This window comes from Epargyreus clarus, unplaced genomic scaffold, assembly GCF_041222505.1.
Source record: "Epargyreus clarus isolate Ecla_fem2 unplaced genomic scaffold, WU_Ecla_fem_2.2 ptg000014l, whole genome shotgun sequence".
NCBI classification, from domain to species: domain Eukaryota; kingdom Metazoa; phylum Arthropoda; class Insecta; order Lepidoptera; family Hesperiidae; genus Epargyreus; species Epargyreus clarus.
Genome location: NW_027332222.1, coordinates 11,636,215 through 11,656,696, shown reverse-complemented (window position 1 = coordinate 11,656,696; position 20,482 = coordinate 11,636,215). Strand labels below are relative to the sequence as shown.

Below are 20,482 nucleotides of genomic sequence, written 5' to 3'. Positions count from 1 at the left end.
TAAAAACTTCAATATTATTTAATCAGTATTTATATTTAATAAGTATATTTACAAGTGTTTTCTATTCATTACATATCTATCAATGACATCGACGATAATAAAATTATATGCACCATTACATTAATTACTAACTGATAAATAAATAAGCAAGTTGAATTATATTATGTAATGGAATATTTTGCAGTAAATAGCAAACGATGCAGTTCACCTGGTGTTAAGTGGCCCTTTTCCAACATTGACATTTGAAGTACGAGTAATGTAAATATAAACTTGCATAAAGTTTTCATAGACTAGTAAAGATTACTCATTCCTAATAAGAAAATGTAACCAGTTTTGACAATTGAAATTGTCACTGTCATCTATTTCCGTGTTCGAAAAATATTAAAAAAAATAGTTTTTAGACCATTTACGAATAAACGATATTTCTCCGCACTTTTTCTTCAATTTCGTGACTTAACTGCGCATGTCGGCATTGTTCCGCGTAAATTACACCATGACTGCCATTGAATGGCTGACACATTTGGCAGCCGTTCAAGCCATTTAATGGCTTCCTTCAATTACAAGGCGGTGAGATATCTATACTTATCTATGAAAGTTTATTACAGATATGGTACTACTTCTGAGTGCTGAGTGTCGGTACGCATACCTTTTGTGAGTGTCTATTTGACCAATATATTTAATATATTTGGACGGTAAACGCCCGAGAGGCCGTAGTCCGTTAAGATGGTCGGACCAAATCCGTGCGACACTCGACACGAACCTGCACGAGGCTCTTCACGTAGCAAAGGATAGGCGTAGATGGTGTGACATCATCCAGAGAAAAATGACTCCATCACGGGGGGATCACGACCCTCAGTAATGAGGAATACGACGCGAGAAGGAGGATTTGACCAATTTTTTTTAAATCAGAATAGAGTAGTTTTACACCACTATTGCAATATCGATGTAGAGATAGTGCCACTCCATCGAATCAAGTTTTCCACCGTTTAGTAATGATTCAATTTGATAAGTATCCCTTACTACAATAACACTAAATATCTATGTGACAGCTGCTATAAGTTACCAAACCAAAAGCCATGGTAATAGATTAAAAAGATGTTGTCGGTTTAGAAACAGTAATTTTCAGTTAAATATATGCAGGAGGCTACAGTACGACAAACGTACACATATAATACACGGAATCACATAGATCACTCACATAATCATTGTATCCGAAAAAATACCTTGCTAACGAGGCAGTCACTTACAAATAATTTATAATCAAGTCTAGCATGATTCTAATTATTTCTTTACTTTTGTAACATATCCTGATACATGACATTTTTAATACTTTTGAATTTGTGTCAAAATTTATTTCTGTTGTTGCATAAGTTATGCAAGTATGATATCTAAATATCATTTCTCTCCTAGAATTGGTTCGAATATTGCATTGAAATATCAAAATAAAAGCTTCTAAAACATAATATGTATCTATAAAAAACATATCATAATATCTATCAAAGGATAAAACAGAACTGAAATCATTATATTTTGTAACTTAACATTTACTTTATATTTCTACTAGCCATCTATTAATTTAAAAATATATTAATAAATCATTAGTAATAGCACAAAGATACGACAAGAGAATAGGCAATTAGGTGGTTAAAATAATTATAATATTACTTACATTTTTGAGTTTGATATACTAAGCATATTTAAACTAATGCTTACACAATTTATTCTAAAGATATCTTTACATTAATCGATTATTTAAAATACTAATAATACGAAGGAAATGCTTAGGTTTACACCAAACGATTTGTCGCACGACGTAAGTTACGTCATTTGATATTCCTTTGGTCGTCTGCATGATGTTGTTTCGGCAGGAATCGAGAGTAAATCTGTAAACAATAATGATTTAAATTTATTTTGTATTTTTAAATATAATAGTTATTCTAGATAATGTTTTATTATTAATAGTCGACATAGTGAATATTTTGACACTTATACTAAAGTTTTTCTTGTTTGAATATTATGTTTACTAGATTTACTATTTTTTTTATAATATGGCTGCTATAATAAAGTTTTTCTTGTTTGAATATTATGTTTACTAGATTTACTATTTTTTTTTTTTATAATATGGCCGCTCATGAACATCTATAATCAACCCCAGATACGATTAGATATTCCTACTTGAGGTCGGCCATAGATGCGCCCTACCCCTGAGGACTAAGCTGGAACGCCTTGGAAAACTATGGCTTACCACACCCTTCAAACCAGAACACAGCAGCGCTTAATACCGCTGTTATTATGCAGAAATAGGTGTGCCGGTGGTGCCGCTGGAGTCGAACCACGAAGGGTAGTATAGTCTGCGCCAAATTTTTAGTCCGCTCTGAAGTTGTTGCGTGTAGATTTAGTTAACATGATGTTCCGTGACGTAAGAGCACATTAATGGAGCTATACACCCGTGGGCAAGAGCGGGCAGCGGACGGGTGCCGGGGGGGTCGTTCGCTGCCTATGTCCCGCTAATATCTACAATTTGCTATTGCGACGCGACTCGTTTCTATATTCGGAGCGGACTAGCAGTTTGGCGCGGACTATATCACCGGGTGGGCTGCATGTTGGTCTGCCACTCCTATATTATAAGAGCCTTACCGTGCCGCTTCAGGAGGTGGGCGGCGGCGCGAGGCGCGCGCGCGCGGCGTGGTCGCCGGCCGCGGCCGCCGCCGCCGCCTCCAGCTGCGCGCGCAGCGCCACCAGCTCGCGCGTGCGCTGGTAGATCGGGTCCTGCGGAAAACGACAACCTTGGAATAGGAATGGCGATTCTTTCAGAAAAACATGGATTCTTGAATAATAGATTCGAAATAGACTCGAAATGCAATAAATCGATTCACTAAAAAATCGAGGCCATCGAGCTAAAAAGTTACATGGCGAATTTGTTAAGAATCCCACTCGAGATTTTACGTAGTAATTCAAGAGGTTGATAGGTATGTATCATTGATACAATAACCAAAGAAACGTTACTAGCGGGCAAAACTTAAAACATATAAAAGCAACCAATTGGTGTCGACTCCAGTCGCTCTCGCGCGGCATAGTAATTGATACCGTATCACTGTACACGTTAAACAACATTTTTTTAATGTTCTAAGCCTCAAAATACTTTTTTTTTATGAAATATATAAGCTGCATAGAATCCAATCTTATATCTGTGATTAATTACAAATATCCATGGGTGGTACTAGCCTATTTCTAAGTGGACCGAAGTAGACCATACCCGTTTGCTACTTATATATAATAAAAAAGTAAATAATCTATAAATAATTTTATTTCATTTACCTTTATCCCAATATAATTCAAAATTATTTCAATAAAGCACTTACCTGTTGCCTCATAGTCGGATTCCACCTACAATACAGCGCCTTCCACAGCTTTATGATTCTAAGGGACGCGACCGGGACCAGCACGACCTGAGGCCGGGAGTACGGGGAGGGCGGCGAGCCGGGGCTGAAGGACGAAGGGCCCCAGTACAGCGGGTTCAGGTATAGATCCTGTCTGCTGTTGATGTACGACCATAGGGAGACCGTTTTTGTTTTCACTTCTGGAATGGAGATACATAAAAACATTAAAATATGGGTGTGCTAATAATACGTGATGTTGAATATTTTTGTACGGAGGTCCTAAACAAAATATATAATTGTAACTCCACGAAATGTGCAATATACTATTGAGAAAATATTTTGGTATGGCATATACTAACATATCCCATTTGCTTTTTTATTTTTAACGGAAAAATTAAAACCACAAATCACAAAAATAATAGTCATTTTTATGTCGAATTCATATTAGTTACTTTAGCTTTAATAGGATTTACTTTAAAAGTTAAGTGATGGTTGGTAATGTCGTGCGTGACCTAATTTTTTAAAAGCAGAATTAAACCTAATCACCGATTATTCTGGAAACTAACTACAATGACGACTCCGGCTCCCCGTGCTGCAGCTATTTATAGGCGACGGTGTTTACTCTTCATTAAGTACCACATACGACAAACTCTCTTCTAAAAAAATGGTAAACCCACCTTCTTTAACCCTCTCCCGCTCAGTATTAAACAGGAACGTCCCAAATCTGCAGGAGTAGAGATGGTCCACGACGGTGATGAGCAGTCTCTCGGTGAACTCGAAGGCGGTGGGGAACTGCTGCTGCAGCTGCCACACGCAGTCCACCCACTGCACGAACACCGGCGAGCGGTCCGCGTCCGAGTGCCGCTCGTCGCCGTGGCCTATGCGCTGAGGGACAACTTATTATTATTATTCGAGTCCATTTATATACTGCAAACGTCATCATGGATACTATCTCAATTAGAGAATTATTAAAAAAACAACTCGACACAACTGCTTAAAATATAGCTTATGTTATTCCCATAATTGCTACAAGGGAATGATATCTTACATCTTCAAATCCGCCAAACCCTTTAAACTCTAAAGGACGCCAAAAAATGGGACATACATACATACATATGTTCGAAAAATATTACCCTCAGCTGTAGAGTAAAAACGTCCGAAATAATGTTGCTACAAAATGAAAATGTACTTGAAAATGTAGAATCTGCTATAGTGGCAGAACGTTTGTAATTTCAACTAGCATCAGATCAAATAAAAGAATACTATAAAAGATTTTCAAATTAGTCTATCATGCGTATAATCGTATTAATAATCATCATCGCACTTTAACCATAACAACGTTATGAGCCAACGACTTATTCTATTATTTATGTACAAACTCATTGAATATTAAGGCTTCCTGCTTACATTCACAGTTTTTAGGCCTTAATAAATTACATTTCCTTACCAATTGAAACTTATGTCCAAATGAGAGCCACTCCTTTTCTATGAGCACTTGAAACCCCCTGAGAGTCCTGTAGTAGGGGTCCAACATCAACATCGCCAGCGCTGTGAGTTGAGCTGTACGATCCCAGCCATCTGAGCAATGCACTAATACTGAAGTTTTGTGGTTTTCCACCTGAGGAAAGAAAAAAATACTTTATTCAGGAAAATTGCAGCACAAAGTACAATTGCAAGTACTTAGACAAAATAAGATTGTGGCTAAAAACAAACAGCATGATTAAAATACACTTTTTTTCCATGGTAATCCTGGAGTCTACCTTATGTTAAATGGTCTTACCACTGTCTCTGCCCGATCGAGTCACGAAATAAATATAAATAAAAGGAAAAAAAAAATGGGCCAATTATAACTACATAATTATTAAATTAAATAAGCAAATCTAAATCAAGCCACCGTTTTAATCATTAATTGGCAAAATCATTAACTAAACTTTTGTATGTACCATGATATTTTAATTAATGATTCATCAACATATTGATAATGCAATATTAGTCATTGTGTACGAATTTATCACATAGAGCGGAAAAAATCTCAATAGTGAATTCCTACTAATATTATCAGTCATCACATATCATGTTTATTTATAGTTCACCTTGTCCACTATGCGGACGGCTCCCGCTAGAATGCACTTTATATGCTTCAACCAACAGCTGGCTTCTATACCACTGAACCATCTGAAAGAAGAATGTTATTTTTACTAAGGAATATATGATCTAATTCGATTCGATTTGTGGCTGAGTAAACAACTGAATGATGAAGTTAGTCTCTTGTGGGTGGTGTTTCAATACTTGTAGTACTGGATAGACATTGTTTATATTGTTTATTGCAAAAAGCTCTTTATGTATTATTTTAACAATTATCAACTTAATTTTTACTTATTACAAATTTAGGCGAAATTGTTTAACTACATAATAAACAGTATTTTAAACAGTAGTTTATTTAGCTTTGTCGTAACCTAGTGACACATTTATATATGTTCTATCACAGCTAATACATTTTTAGGCAATATCTAATTATTAATTAGGAACATAGCTCATGGTGCCTTAATATTAGGTTAATTATTAAGACAAACTTAACGAAAAAGACAAATATAATTATTACGCTACACACACTTCTAAATGTTATTAAAAACACAAAATATTTTACGTCAAAATAATATAGTCATGAACATTTATCCTATACCTGGTTTGATCAATTTGTGGAAAGCACAATTCTTTTAACTTTCGTAAACTCTCTCTCATCACATGAATGTTGTGAATGTCCAAGAATACCAGCTCCGCATTTTGATATGCATCTTCTGATTCATATCTGAAATAATACAGCAACATTTAATTATAAAATTATTTCTGTTTTAATTAAACAAAATGTGGTTTCTTCATAACCATTTATCATTACAATTTAAGTGTGATGAATGTAATGATGTAGTTTAGCTCGAAAAGACTACTGTGAAAGAATACTGTTGAAATAAATACATGGAAATACTGAGGCAATCCAGAGAAGACTAAGTAGAACAAACATCTACCTGCGGGGAAGTAACCACTTCCCATTAGGTGGGCTTCATGCTCATTGCTCATTTGTCAATTGAATTAAATACAAAGAAAAGTTAGGAGGTCTGGTGATACATATGGTGTTTGCAAAGTATATTCCTACAATTTGCCTTCTACTTAAATGTGCTACATTGATATTACACTGTCACCATACCGGTCTGAAATAAAGCGGCTTCTGGGTTCGATCCCCGGTTAGACAAACATCTAAATGATCAATTGACCAATTTAGATATATATTCTGGACCTGCTTGTTTCAGATATATGCGTCCTATGTGTAAAGTGTTATTTATTAATTTATTTAATCTAAAAGTAACTCACCCGCCGCCTTTAGCCTTATTTGCAATAGCGTTCGCGCTCGGCCGCGCATCCATTATGAACAACTTATGCGCTTGCGCATTCGCGTCCATAATTAATTGGATGTAGCGCTCATCCTCGCGACTGCGTTTACCACTGACCTACAAAATTGTATTTATTATAATATTTAACCATTTAATTGTGATAACCATCTTATAGATTAAGGTACAGGTATTCTTTGAGGATATTGTCAAATTACAGATATAACTTTTTTACAATAATTATCAAATAATTAAAATAAATAGTAGGTACCTAAAACATGGTTTCAATGTTGGTGACATACAAAAAACTAAACAAAATTTTAAGAATAGCAAGTATATTTATTGTAAACATACAGCAATCAAAAATGAAACCAATATCAGTGATATTAAAAATACTAATATTTTTATCTATTTAAGGAAAAATTGAAATGAATATAATGAATCTTTCAAGGTTGCATGAATCTATTATGTGCCCTAAACTTTTCTGACGTGAAATTAGACCAGTGCACAATGGATTGACAACTTACCCCAACTAAAGGCTGACTGCATCTCGTAATAGTTGCCTGCGAGCTGGGATGTATCCAGGCTAGCACGGGAATGCACCCACGGGACCTGAACGCAGCCACAGAGCGCAGCAAGTCGTCATTAGCGGCCGCGGGCACCGCCCACATCGACGGATAACTATCGCAAATCTCCTACTTGTCGTTGATACGTATTATATGCCACATATGGCATGACTTACCCCAACTAAGGGCTGACTGCATCTCGTAATAGTTGCCTGCGAGCTGGGATGTATCCAGGCTAACACCGGAATACGACCTCTTGATCTGAACGCAGCCACTGATCGCAGCAAGTCATCGTTAGCGGCCGCGGACACCGTCCACATCGACGGATAACTATCGCAAATCTCGTACTTGTCGTTGATACGTATTATATGCCACATATGGCATGACTTACCCCGACTAAGGGCTGACTGCATCTCGTAATAGTTGCCTGCGAGCTTGGATGTATCCAGGCTAACACCGGAATACGACCTCTTGATCTGAACGCAGCCACGGAGCGCAGCAAGTTGTCGTTAGCGGCCGCGGGCACCGCCCACATCGACGGATAACTATCGCAAATCTCGTACTTGTCGTTGATACGTATTATATGCCACATATGGCATGACTTACCCCGACTAAGGGCTGACTGCATCTCGTAATAGTTGCCTGCGAGCTTGGATGTATCCAGGCTAACACCGGAATACGACCTCTTGATCTGAACGCAGCCACGGAGCGCAGCAAGTTGTCGTTAGCGGCCGCGGGCACCGCCCACATCGACGGATAACTATCGCAAATCTCGTACTTGTCGTTGGTACGTATTATATGCCACATATGGCATGACTTACCCCGACTAAGGGCTGACTGCATCTCGTAATAGTTGCCTGCGAGCTTGGATGTATCCAGGCTAACACCGGAATACGGCCTCTTGATCTGAACGCAGCCACTGATCGCAGCAAGTCATCGTTAGCGGCCGCGGGCACCGCCCACATCGACGGGTAGCTTTCGCAGATCTCGTACTTGTCATTGATGCGAGTTATACGCCACATGTCGTTGTTAACGCCCTACAAAAGACGTTGGAATGAACATTGAATTAATTAATCTTGTTGCAGTTGATAATTACATGAATTTCTCTTTAGGTTTAAATATTTTTTGCATGTATTAAAATAAAGAAACATTTTGCGAAAATCAGCTTGCTGAACAGATCTCCATATTGTTTTAAAAATTGTTAACCAAGACGGCTAATATACAATACAATATACAAGTGTATAGTGCAAGTGCATTTAATGTAGTGTATTGTATAGTCAAAACATTTATCACTTAAACCGGTAACTGGAGGAAGAACTTGTTAATTAAAATTTTATTGGGTCACTTAAAAACATACACTATTATAAAGGGTATACCATTTTTTTTGTGTGTGTTAAATTTTGGGTAATAATCTGTAGTTTTTTTTCCATAAGCAACTACATTGTCAAAATTTAGAGAAAAAGAAATCGATAATATAAACACATACCATTCTTCTGAGCTCCGCAAAAGGTTCATACACATGCCAACCATCCTCAGGAAAGCCTTCCGAGTAACTAAATGCAAACAGAGATAATCTGTGAGAGAGGGGGAATGCCAATTGTTGCAATTTCTCAAAAATCCCGCGTCGAGAATGGTTTTCCTGCTTGTGCGCGAATCTCAAGTTGCGCATGTCCTGAAAAATATTTTTCCTTAAGTCAAGATCACAACGTATGGGGACATATATACATTATAGAGAATAACAATTACCTTGCAAAATACTTCAATGCCGTACGAGTTCTCCCCCTTTGAAGAGGCACCTCCCACCTTTTCTATTCGAGATACCTAAATAAACAAATCATAATGAGTATCAACAGAAATACACATTGCACAATTACTTGAGTTGTTAGTATGAACCTCATTTTTTACTGATCAAACTAACTTAACATTGTAAATTATGGCTAGTTGGTCCTAATGGCAAGTGATGCATTAAAGGTCAATAGGGCTCACTATTACAATGAATGTTCATTAAAAAACACTGTAATTTCATATTCATTAATTTATGTGAAGTGAAAATTGTGAGCCGAGTGATTAAGAAACTTGGCCTCTTGATTTAGGGGTCTGAGGTTCAAATCTCGGGCACCTCTGATTTTTCAAAGTTAAGATTGTATTACAAATGAATTATCCCTTGTTTTAACAGTATAGGAAAACATTGTGAGGAAACATGCATAACTGTTCTTGTGTTCTTAAATAGTTATATAGCTAAGCTGTAGGGTGGAGAAAAGAAAACTTCTATACATATGCTCGAAAAACATTACCAACCTTTAGTAATCGGATAAAATAGATTCACCCGTTTAGGAGCCACTTAAAAGCTAAAATGCAACAGTACAACATTCATGCACATTAATACACAAATCTTTGTTTCGAGGATAAAAAGACGATGATTACATCAGGGATATTGTACCCTTCCAGCTTGGTATTGGTAGCATGGCGCATTATGAGAGTAGACCCATGCCCAGCAGAGGTACAGTAATGGTACAACAAAGTAAAATAATGGTGAATATATAACTCACCACTCCTAACGGTACACTCAGAGTGCTATGTAACGCAGTGGCATCAGTGGGCCTGAAGTGGAGTTGGTAGTTGGTGACTTTGAGCACTCCTCGTGCAGGGCCACTGTACGGACACAGGTATGTGACATCACGCGCCACACCCATCACCTTCTCTCCATCCAGTAGCTGGATATCTCCGAGCACATGTGCCTACAAACATTCATCGATTTTTACTATATATCATTGCAATGGTTTTGAATATAAACTTCAAGTTGAAGTTGAATTTTTTTATAACAAAGATGAGAAAAGAATTTGCTAAATATTATAATTGTATGTATCGATTTAATATACTTGAAAAGATGTCCTCACCACATGATCTCAGATAAACTATGTACTCGCTTACACAAAATAAAATTCATTTTGTAACTTAACCTATTTTTAAAAACGTTTATGGTTCCACCAGCAAATTTGGGAGAGTGAATACCAAAAAATAAATTAGAAGGCATTAGTCACAAACATGTACAACCTTAGAAATTTCAAAGTGCTGTCTTTTACTCTGTATCCGGTTTACAAACAAACAAATGTGAATTGTTTTGTTTTTACTCATTTTAACACTTTAAATACAAGTTCTACGATAACACAGCTCCCTGCAGAACTCACTCGAAACTACTGGGAAGATATCTACTCTTATTTATGCTGTCAGGAAGTGGCCACAACAGTTATATCATTCGATGAGAATAAATTAATCGTTTTAGGAAACTTACGGAGTCCTGTCCGTGTTTAGAATTCAATGAACTCGACTTCGAATCTGAATCTAAGGAATCGGAACTGGCATTTTTAGATAGCGAGAAGTCCGAATTCAGGAGTTCCGAACTATTGTGCTTATCCATGGTTGATTGATACTCGAATTGAATACTTCTATTTATATGCACAAGTTTGGAATATAGAAGAAATTCTCATTTCAACTTCAACAGACAGAATTTAACATAAATAAATCAGTTTCATTCAATCACGGACAGAATAGATAACCTACGACATGACATGAATGACAATTACTGGACTGTATAACTGTCAGTGTCAGCTGTCAATGACATATCCACAGAATACGTACGCCTTCTGAAGGTATTGTCTATTATGTATAAAGTTATCATTCGCTCTTCTGTTTAATTTTAGGACTACCTCATGAATGTAATGTATAGATTTAAAGTGAATTTTTGTAAGGACAAGCAATTAATAATAATTTAAATAAGTTCATTAAAAATTTCCTACTTTTGTAAAGTAGAACTTATAATGGTTAGAAACATTATTAGTAACCACTTGTTTAATCAATACGTGTTTAAGCGATTGTTATATCAATATTATTTAAAACCCATTCGAGGTATACAACTTCTTTTCAATTTTATTAAATCGTAATGGACGTTATGAAATTACCCGTTGGGATTAATTTAAATACATACTTAGCATATAATCATGATGGAAATTTGGAAAAGGAAAGAAAATTAAAGGCCGAAAATTTTGATTGGGACTCAAAACATCCGAAGTCTTTAACGTTTATATGCATAAAGAAACTGAGTGATAATTGGATGGGTTTGTACATAAATTGATTACAACTATAATTTATAATAATTATTTTAATATCATTACACTAATGAATCTGTAAAAGTTCAATTTAATACATTTTATAGGATCTCCGAAACTAGAAGAATTTGTGGCTAAAGATAGAGAATTATTTTTACGAATTTTAAATACCAACGTTGCACTTCAAATCCTGGTGGATAACATTAAAAATGATATATTCTGGAAGAGATGTTATAACTCGAAATGGAAAGATTCACCTGAATTAGATGAAGATAAAAGATGGATTAATGTGTTCATGGAAAGATATTATGCCGACATATTAGAAAATATAAATCCACGTCACTATGATCCAGAAAAGGTATGAATTGAATATTGTGGTGTATTTATTTTTTTTACTCTGATAAATATGTTCACTGTACATTTTTTTCAGATAAAGAATTTAGTAAAGTTATGTGGTCCTTATATACGATCACTTTCTATACGAAGTTTGATACCAGCAGATATTCCAGTACAAAGAAATATTTCACCAGAAATGAGTGATTTATTAACAAGTCAATTACAAAATGGGAAGAAAACTCATATAAAATCAAACGAAATACTTACAAGAGGTTCTTCTTACTCAACTTACTTATTACTCATATTATCTTGTACTTGTATATAATAATCAATGAGAATTCCGATATTGCTGATATGAAGATGTTTAACTCAATTATTTTAACTTTAAGCCATAGACTTAAATTTAACCAACTGTGAAAGTTGCGCTATTTTTTAGATCACATATCTCTTCATGCTGCATTGGGAAGTTTAAGTAATTTAACTGAATTGCTTATTACTTATCAATTAAGATTTATCGGTGTTGATTATCGAAGGGATCAATTTCAATTTACTAATAATGATGCCAAAAATCTAGCTCGTGGATTAGAAAAATGTGCACAATTAAAAGTATTAAGGTAAGCGTAAGTCAAAATAAAAGAACACATTTGCTTACATTTCAAATTATAATGATAACCAAATATTAATTACAGAATCACGCGAACTGATATGAATTGTCAAAGAGTTAAATATATTCTTCGGGGTCTATCAGAAAATCAAAATCTACAAACTTTAGATTTCAGCCATTGCAAGATTGGTGATGATGGTGCATCATCAATTGCTAAATTTATTTCCAAACACGATAAACTTAAGAATTTAATATTAGCTGATAATATATTTGGTGATTAAAAGTTTTATTCAAAATTATATTAAAAAAACAGCGTTTACCAAATCATTAAATTTAATTAATTATTATTTCAGGCCCCGTCGGTATTGAAAGTATTGCACAAGTCCTTAATCATACAAGCTGTGGGATACGTTCTCTAGATCTACGACTTAATAATCGATTAGGATCTGAAGGAGTTGCTCATGTAGCTGTTTCAATTGCAAGAGGATGTAACTTAAATGCGTGCGTTATTCTGAAAAAAAAGCAAAAGACTTGATATATTTGTAACTCTTACAAGTCTTCATTTTCACTTTCCTTATATTTCAGTCTCAATATTTCCGGCTGTGGAATAAAGCCTGAACCATTAAAAAAACCACCAGCTGGAGTTTGGTCAGCCATTAATGCAGAAAATCCGCCAACATGTGGCGATTTGCTAGCAAGAGCGATCGGACTAGTGAAAACACCTTTAAGATCATTAGATATAAGTGTAAATGATATCGGATCGGTAAGTTATGGCAAAATACTAACAATGTGCTTTTAATCCATCATGGATATATAATGGAATATTAAATTATTTCAGCCTAGTGATAGCATCTTATCAAATGCTATCTGTTTAAGTTATTTAATTGACGTAAACTTAAAAAGATCTGGTATGGGATCAATGGCTATGGCTGTGGCTGAATCAGCTGCAGCAGCCCAAAGATTACGAAGGGAGGCGGAAAAAGGTATAAGATTTAGAAGAAGTGCGGGCAGAGTTGTCCATGCTCGAAGAGTTGCAAAGGGTATGAACATAGGTCAGTATAATCTATAGAGATAACTATAAGATAATGAGTAGGTAGTATCTAGAATTTCATAGGTATAACCGAATATTTATTTTAGATGCCGATCCTATTTTATTGGCTCAACAGTTATCTGCGCGTCCTTCGATCGTTTCAGTTACATCTGAAGATGGCATCTACAATTTACAAACTCAACCTTTGCCCACAGACTTTGGTTTTGTTCCAGCATTTAAGGTGAGTTAAAGCGTGAAATTTGCTAGTGGCCAATATTGTTACAAATATCCCTTATTATAAAATTAAACATTATGATTGCAGAGTCCTTTACCATCGTCCCGCACGTCTTCTATTACTGGTCCATCTACATCGAGGCGGTCAAGTCACCATATAATACTGGAGCCAGTAAAAGTAATTATTAAACTCACTACAAAATTGTTTTCTTAAACATAAGATATACTTTAAATATTGGTAATCGAATTAACTCCTTCTTTACAGGAAGTACGTAGGACAGCATTAGTGCGCCGGCGATCTGATGGCTCTCTTCCTCAGCCTCGCAATGAGGCTACTCAAAGACATATTAAAATATTCATATCTAAAGAAGATGATTTCGTAATAGACTAGTATGTAGCAAAATAAAAATAATTGTAATCATATTAAAAAAATGTACCATTTTATTTTATGTGACATTTCCGGATTTTAAACATCTTACAAAGTAACAATTACATTAGCTAATATGTAATATTTAAGATATTACAAATATTACCTCATGAATGCATTGATTATTATTTATTATAAATAAACTTTGAATATAAAAATGATTTTCCATTCATTAACCAATCATTCATTTCTACTTTATTCCTGCCTCTGTTGTCTTTGCTAGGATCCAACATATACTGATATCAGAAAATGTGGGAAGTTACAAAATTTAGCTTCTATTTTGGTGTATTATATAAAACATTATCGATAGTAATCAAAAAGACACGTATGACATTTATTTATTATAAAACTGCAATAACAACAACAATGATTTTTTCATGTAGCTCTCATCATCATTATCATTTTTAATATATGATGTTAAAATATAATTACGTTACTGTTGAACAATTCATTCCATATACTTCCATTATTGAATGAACGATTATTATAAAAATATTGTTAGGTAGAAAAGTAAGAGTCTAAAGACGAACTATTAAAAAACTAAAGTGTCAATTGTTATTTGTCACGCATCTGACGCATCGAAATGTCAGTTTTTCGTGTCTCTGTCTATAGTTTGGTTGGTTGGTCAGTCAGTCAGCCATGTTTAGTGTTTGAAATGGTGGTTCGTACCTGTACGTAGTGATAAAAATATAATAGTTGTGGAAATATTTGCTTAATTTAGTTGTTAAAGACTGTGTTGGTGAATTTTCAATGGTTTTTGTGAGATTTGTGTGATATCACTGCCGTGACAATGAATTGGGGTACAGAGCTTTGGGTAAGTAATTACAACTGACTGACTCAGTTGCCTACGAGTAGAATGCGTAACTTAACATTTATTTCCCCTTTACTTTTAAAAGGTTCCAGAAGGATATACTTTGCAAAAACTAGTTAAGTTTTATTATAATGCGCATTCGTCGTAAGTTGTGAATAAATGTATGTGAAACTAACTTTTTATGAAAGTTAACGTATATTGTGATGTAGATACGTGTTTACTACATACGTTGGGCAGCGAATAATTGTTCTGCATATAGAAATCGTGCATATTGTGCAGTTCAGTTAAAGTTTTGATTAGAACTTCGTTTTGATTTTGTTTTATATTCTGTTCTATTTTCAATTTGTCTGTATATAAAAGCGTACTCGATTAAAAACTTGCCGGCGTTAAACATAGTTTTGAAGTTTTGAAATATTTACGGGAAATGGTATTCGTAACGTGGTATTAATTTAGACAACAATCTCTTGGTCCATTTTTCAAAGTTCTCTCAAGGTCATACTTTGCTTTAAAGGTTTTACCAGTATTTATTATATGATGTCATTATTAATATGCGTAATACAATTTTTTAATGCAAGTTCCATACTAATCGAAGATATTATCCAATTATATTTTTTAAGTTTTAGTTTCAACAAATAAATGTTTACTCCAGTATTTGTATATTAGTTATTTGTAGTATTATTTTTGTTAAACCATGTTAAATGTTGGTTAAATATAACAACAAAAATAATCATAAAATACAGATATACTTATTGAGCAATATTAAGTAAAAAATTAACTAAATATCTAAGTGACATTAATGCACTTGGTCATGATTCTATGGCTAAAACTGCCTTCTTAAAAATGTTTAGTTTTCATCAGGACTCATTGGTCAATCTTCATCTATATTTGGTATTAAAAGGCTCACTTTAGAGCCATTTCATATTTTATACTGTGTCAATGGACAGTTATGTTACAAAGTATAAGTTGCATTGCTTTCACCACTTTGTGTATGTGTAGGTAATACTGGTTGTGTGTGTGATAAAATTATTATACCAGGCTTCAGTGGTATAAATGTGAATAGGATTATGATCATTATTTCTATGGTATTAATGTGGTTAAATGTACACTAGGGAAAAACATGCGGCTTCATTATTCTTCTAAAATATTATGTGCAACTATAATCTGAGGTTTTATATAGGTATGAGGCAAAATAAACATTTTCAAAATAAGTCATAGTGAGGAAAATACACAGACATGTTTATTTAAAGCATTTGTGTGTCACTACACCATTATGATAACTTCAACTAACAGATAAGCACAGGGTGGATGACCATAGGAATAGATAGTGTTGTGCTCCAAATGGCCATTATCGGTACTGCAATTATTTATATTTTATATATTTATTTAAAAAATCTGACAGCTTAAAACAATTTACTTAAAAAGGGAAATAAATTATTTCCCTTTTCCCAGAATTCCCCAGAATTTTAATGAATTCTACAACACCATTTATCTTCAAATCCATCAAACTGCTGTAGGGCATACCAAACAATGACACACATCTACACTAATATTATAAAGAGGAAAACTTTGTTTGTTTGTTTCATTGTAATGAATAGGCTCAAAAACTACTAGACTGATTTTAAAAATTCTTTGAACATTCGAAAGCTATTTTGAGGCGGTACGAAGTTTGCTGGGTCAGCTAGTATTATATACACTTGAAAAACATGACCTCCTGCAATCAGATAAAAATAAAACAACAAAGTACTTTTTATACTAAAATCCTTAATAAAATAATTAAACCTATTTTTATTTGCAAACCCAGATAAATGGTAATCACTTACGTCCTAATTTCTAAATTAGAAATAACTCTGAAAGTCATTACTAAATTGTAGTGGCTTATTCTTGTACTTATGTAAATACTAAGAATTATCTATAATTATTAGATAATACCATAAAATGTATTAAAGTCCATTAACCCGATTATTAAGTCTTGGAGTTGTCAGTAATTATCACTTATTACTAAACTTATCAGCTGTGACTCAACTAGCCATAAAAATTTATTATCTTTTTATGACAATGAGTAACTTACATAATTAACTTATTATGTAATAGTAAGAAAAAAGTTTTCTCTTATCTAATTTTCATACTGTGAATTAAAGATTCATATAATAAACAATTTCTACACTCACAGCCCCACACTAGGATTCCCTGTGTCATGTGCCATGGACACACAAAGACGAATACACAAACACCCAGACCCAGAATACATGTCTAAATTCATCATCCAGATATCTGTCTGGCCGGGAATCGAACCCGGAACCGTTTGCGCGTCAAACCGGTATGGGGAACGCGTCGCCACGCGGGTCGTCAAATTATGATAAAAAGATGATTTCCACTCTTAGATTGGTATGGTGTAATGAATCTTGAGTTCCTGTGTGTTCAGCTGTGTTAACATTGTGTATTTTATGTTAGAGGCAACTGGACGCTTTGGCTACGTCGCCGATAAGGTCGTTAAGCTACCGAAATATGTGTTACCAAACTGTGGTCAGATGAGTTAAGTCCTATAGATTTTTATATTGTGAATCATTTGGTCATACTATGGGCGACGTCGTCATGACGCCTTGATTAGGTATTGCATATGTATTTCATAATAAGATCATTCCTTCACAAATGTAGTTTACATGAAACATTAATCGTATGGTACTAGTCTAGATATGAAATATAAACCAACCAAACATAATGTAATGTAGATAGATAGCTTCCGCAGCCTCTATTCCAGTTCGGCCGAAGATGCGCGTGTTGATATTCAAATGTTTGTTTACACAATACCAGCTCTTACGTCGCTCCGGTTAAAAACAGACCGGACTCGTTCGACCATAAGTCTTGCCATTGTACATTCGCCATTATTGCGAAGCGTCCGTCGATTCGTTATTGTCCCAATTATCGGTGCGATCTAGCCTTCGTGTGTCAGCGGAAAATAAAATCCAGAGTAAAGAGAGTTCGGAGTTTTTTTATTTTTAGATGCGTTTAAAGCATCGTAGATTTGACCGAGTGATTCAGTTCAACGTCCGCTGTACACGGCGTACTCTAACGCACATAAACATTTCGCTTTGTAGTGTCCATATTCGATCTAGAAGTGTGAGTGGTCAGCGTTGGCAAGATGCAAGGCCGATAGCGACGGCTGGCCCGCATTCCGCACTCGCTCGCTACTTGCCGGTTGAGAAATGAGCCCGTTTGATGTACCTGCGTTGAGTATACTTCGAGAATCGTAATTCGCTGTCATAGCATTTGCATATGCGTACAGTAATTGCTGCGGATGCATTAATCCTCCGTACATAACAATTTCATTTTGATTTAAAACATCACGGTAAACTTAACACGAAACATCTTCAAGCAACGTATCGAATGCGCCGATCTAATTTTCAATTTAGCTGACCTATTTGTATTACTAATTTAACTGGAAGCTCTAGTTAAGAAGCGTCGGACACTGACGTTCCATGACACCTCTACAGTAGAGCAAAGTCATAATCAAACGCGTGTAAGGATGGGAGATCGAGGCGAAAATGAAAGATGTTATTTGATTCACGTCCCAATATATTATGAACCAATATAATGCACAGTATTGCTTAAATACTAATAGGATTTACACATAAGTACAAACATACTTATCTCTATACTACACCTCCTTTCCTTCTGAAAAAAAATAAAGCTACAAAGTTGCTTTATTTTTGCAATGATACCTTAAAAATAACTGCATAATATTACATAGTAAAGTATAGTCTAAATAAAACATATTGGTTACAAAACAATACATATAGTACTATTCTATATGTAGCTTCGTTCTATTTTTGTGAACGGTTTCAATTTTATTATCTTTTAATATGCGCACATTTGGTGAAATATCTTCAATAACTCTAAATGGACCATTATAAACATTCTGGAATTTATTACAATTTTCATTTTTTATTAGTATCATATCATTACATTTGTATTTAATAGGGTTAATATATTTATCGTAACTACATTTTCTATTAATCTTTGACAATAATAAATTATTTCTAGCTTGTTCCTGAGATTTCTGCAATCTATACTTTAATGTCAAAGGATAATCGTCACTGTTATATAAGGGTTCTACTAATTGAGTTAAGTTACTCGGTAATGTACAGTTTTTACCAAAAACCAGTTCATACGGTGTAAATTTTGTAGAAGTATGGACAGTAGTATTGTATGCAAAACACCAGTATGGAATCCAAGTACTCCATTCTTTTGAATTATTATTAGTTTGTATACGAAGATAAGAATTTAAATTTTTATGTGTATTTTCTAAAGCACCTATCGATTCGTGATGATATGCTGTAGAAAATAATTGAGTTACATGCAGTAATTTACAGACTTCCCTCATTGTTGATGCTATGAATTCGGATCCTTTATCTGTCGCGATTTCATGTGGCACTCCATACCGCAGTATAAAGTTTTCAACGAACGATTTTGCCACGGAAACTGCGTCCTTACGTTCTAGTGAATAAGCTTCAACGAACTTAGTAAGTTCGCATTGAATTGTTAAAATATAAACCTTACCATAGTAATCCTTATCTAGGGGCCCCATTATATCTAAGTATACTTTGTCAAATGCACCCATAGCAGTTGAAGTTATAACCATAGGCTCTTTAACAGGTAAAAAAATGTTTTTGCATTTGGCATTTCTTACATTTATTTACAAAATTCGTCACATCCCGTTCCATGCCAGGCCAGAAATAAGACTTTTTAATGTTATTTAACATCCGTCTAATGCCGGCATGTCCACTAGTTGGTAAAATATGGTAGTCATTCATAACTACTTTTTTGTCATCGTCACTAATAACTCTACTTTTCCCTTTTAAAATATTTATTCGAGGTCCGGACCACGATTTTCTTTTACTTATCTCTTTCGACAACATATCGATAAATTCTTTATTACTTGCAAGTTTTACAATATATAATTCTTTAATATTTATTTTATTACAATAATGCTCCAGCTCACTCACATAGGCGTCTCGCGCTGTATATGATCGTAACTCTGGGCACGTATATAATATATTTTCTTTTTCATTTAGTATAAACATGTCCAAACAATTGCTATCTTTCATGCTACGCATTTTCTTTCTAGAAATAACCAAGAATTCAACCGAATTTATCGGTTTCCTAAGCATTTCCACAACTCTCGGTTGATCAGACCAGCTGTTAGTGGAATTGTTAGTACCCGACACTTTCGTTTGAATTTCCCCCGCATTCTTCATCTTTTCCCTCTGTTTTCTAGTCATCACATTCAATATATGTTCACTCATTTCTTTTAGTTCAGTTGATGTAATCTCTACTCTAGATAATGCATCAGCTGCCACGTTTTTAGTTCCTTTTACATATTCAATCACAAAATCATATTCCTCTAGAATCAGACGAAATTTAGTAAGCCTACTAGAAGGGTTGTTCATATTAAACAAATAAACTAACGGGCGGTGATCGGAATAAATTTTAAAGCGTTTTCCAAATAAATATGGTCGAAAGTATTTGACAGACCAAACTATTGCTAGCATTTCTTTTTCTATTGTGGGATAATTTAACTCGGCTTTATTCAAACTGCGACTGGCAT

The 20,482-nt window shown here is 34.6% G+C and overlaps 3 protein-coding genes across 7 annotated transcripts in view; 2 read left to right on the top strand and 1 right to left on the bottom strand.

The window, feature by feature from the left end:
• Window positions 1–14: 14 nt before the first annotated feature.
• On the bottom strand, window positions 15–10,922 carry mtm (phosphatidylinositol-3-phosphate phosphatase). The gene is made up of 13 exons (XM_073080162.1): window positions 10,622–10,922; window positions 9,879–10,067; window positions 9,076–9,150; window positions 8,816–9,001; window positions 8,151–8,366; window positions 6,747–6,883; window positions 6,064–6,189; window positions 5,474–5,555; window positions 4,828–4,998; window positions 4,058–4,265; window positions 3,363–3,580; window positions 2,638–2,769; window positions 15–1,883 (listed from the first exon to the last, which is right to left on the bottom strand). Exons 1-12 carry the CDS (start codon window positions 10,745–10,747, stop codon window positions 2,647–2,649), a joined length of 1,857 nt encoding a protein of 618 aa, XP_072936263.1. The 5' UTR covers window positions 10,748–10,922; the 3' UTR covers window positions 15–1,883; window positions 2,638–2,646.
• Window positions 10,923–11,137: 215 nt separating this feature from the next.
• LOC140747126 (uncharacterized) lies at window positions 11,138–14,175 on the top strand. Its single transcript, XM_073079379.1, has 11 exons — window positions 11,138–11,444; window positions 11,543–11,793; window positions 11,866–12,043; window positions 12,208–12,385; window positions 12,461–12,648; window positions 12,729–12,876; window positions 12,961–13,138; window positions 13,214–13,427; window positions 13,513–13,646; window positions 13,728–13,817; window positions 13,905–14,175. Exons 1-11 carry the CDS (start codon window positions 11,270–11,272, stop codon window positions 14,028–14,030), a joined length of 1,860 nt encoding a protein of 619 aa, XP_072935480.1. The 5' UTR covers window positions 11,138–11,269; the 3' UTR covers window positions 14,031–14,175.
• A 478-nt stretch (window positions 14,176–14,653) lies between these two features.
• The window catches only part of Cip4 (formin-binding protein 1-like Cip4), a 78,682-nt gene continuing 72,853 nt past the window's right edge, over window positions 14,654–20,482 (top strand). For all 5 annotated transcript variants that reach the window (XM_073080159.1, XM_073080158.1, XM_073080156.1 and 2 more), the window contains exon 1: window positions 14,654–14,880. In XM_073080159.1, coding sequence (XP_072936260.1) covers window positions 14,857–14,880 — 24 coding nt within the window. In that variant the 5' untranslated portion in view covers window positions 14,654–14,856. The remainder of the gene's footprint in view (window positions 14,881–20,482) is intronic.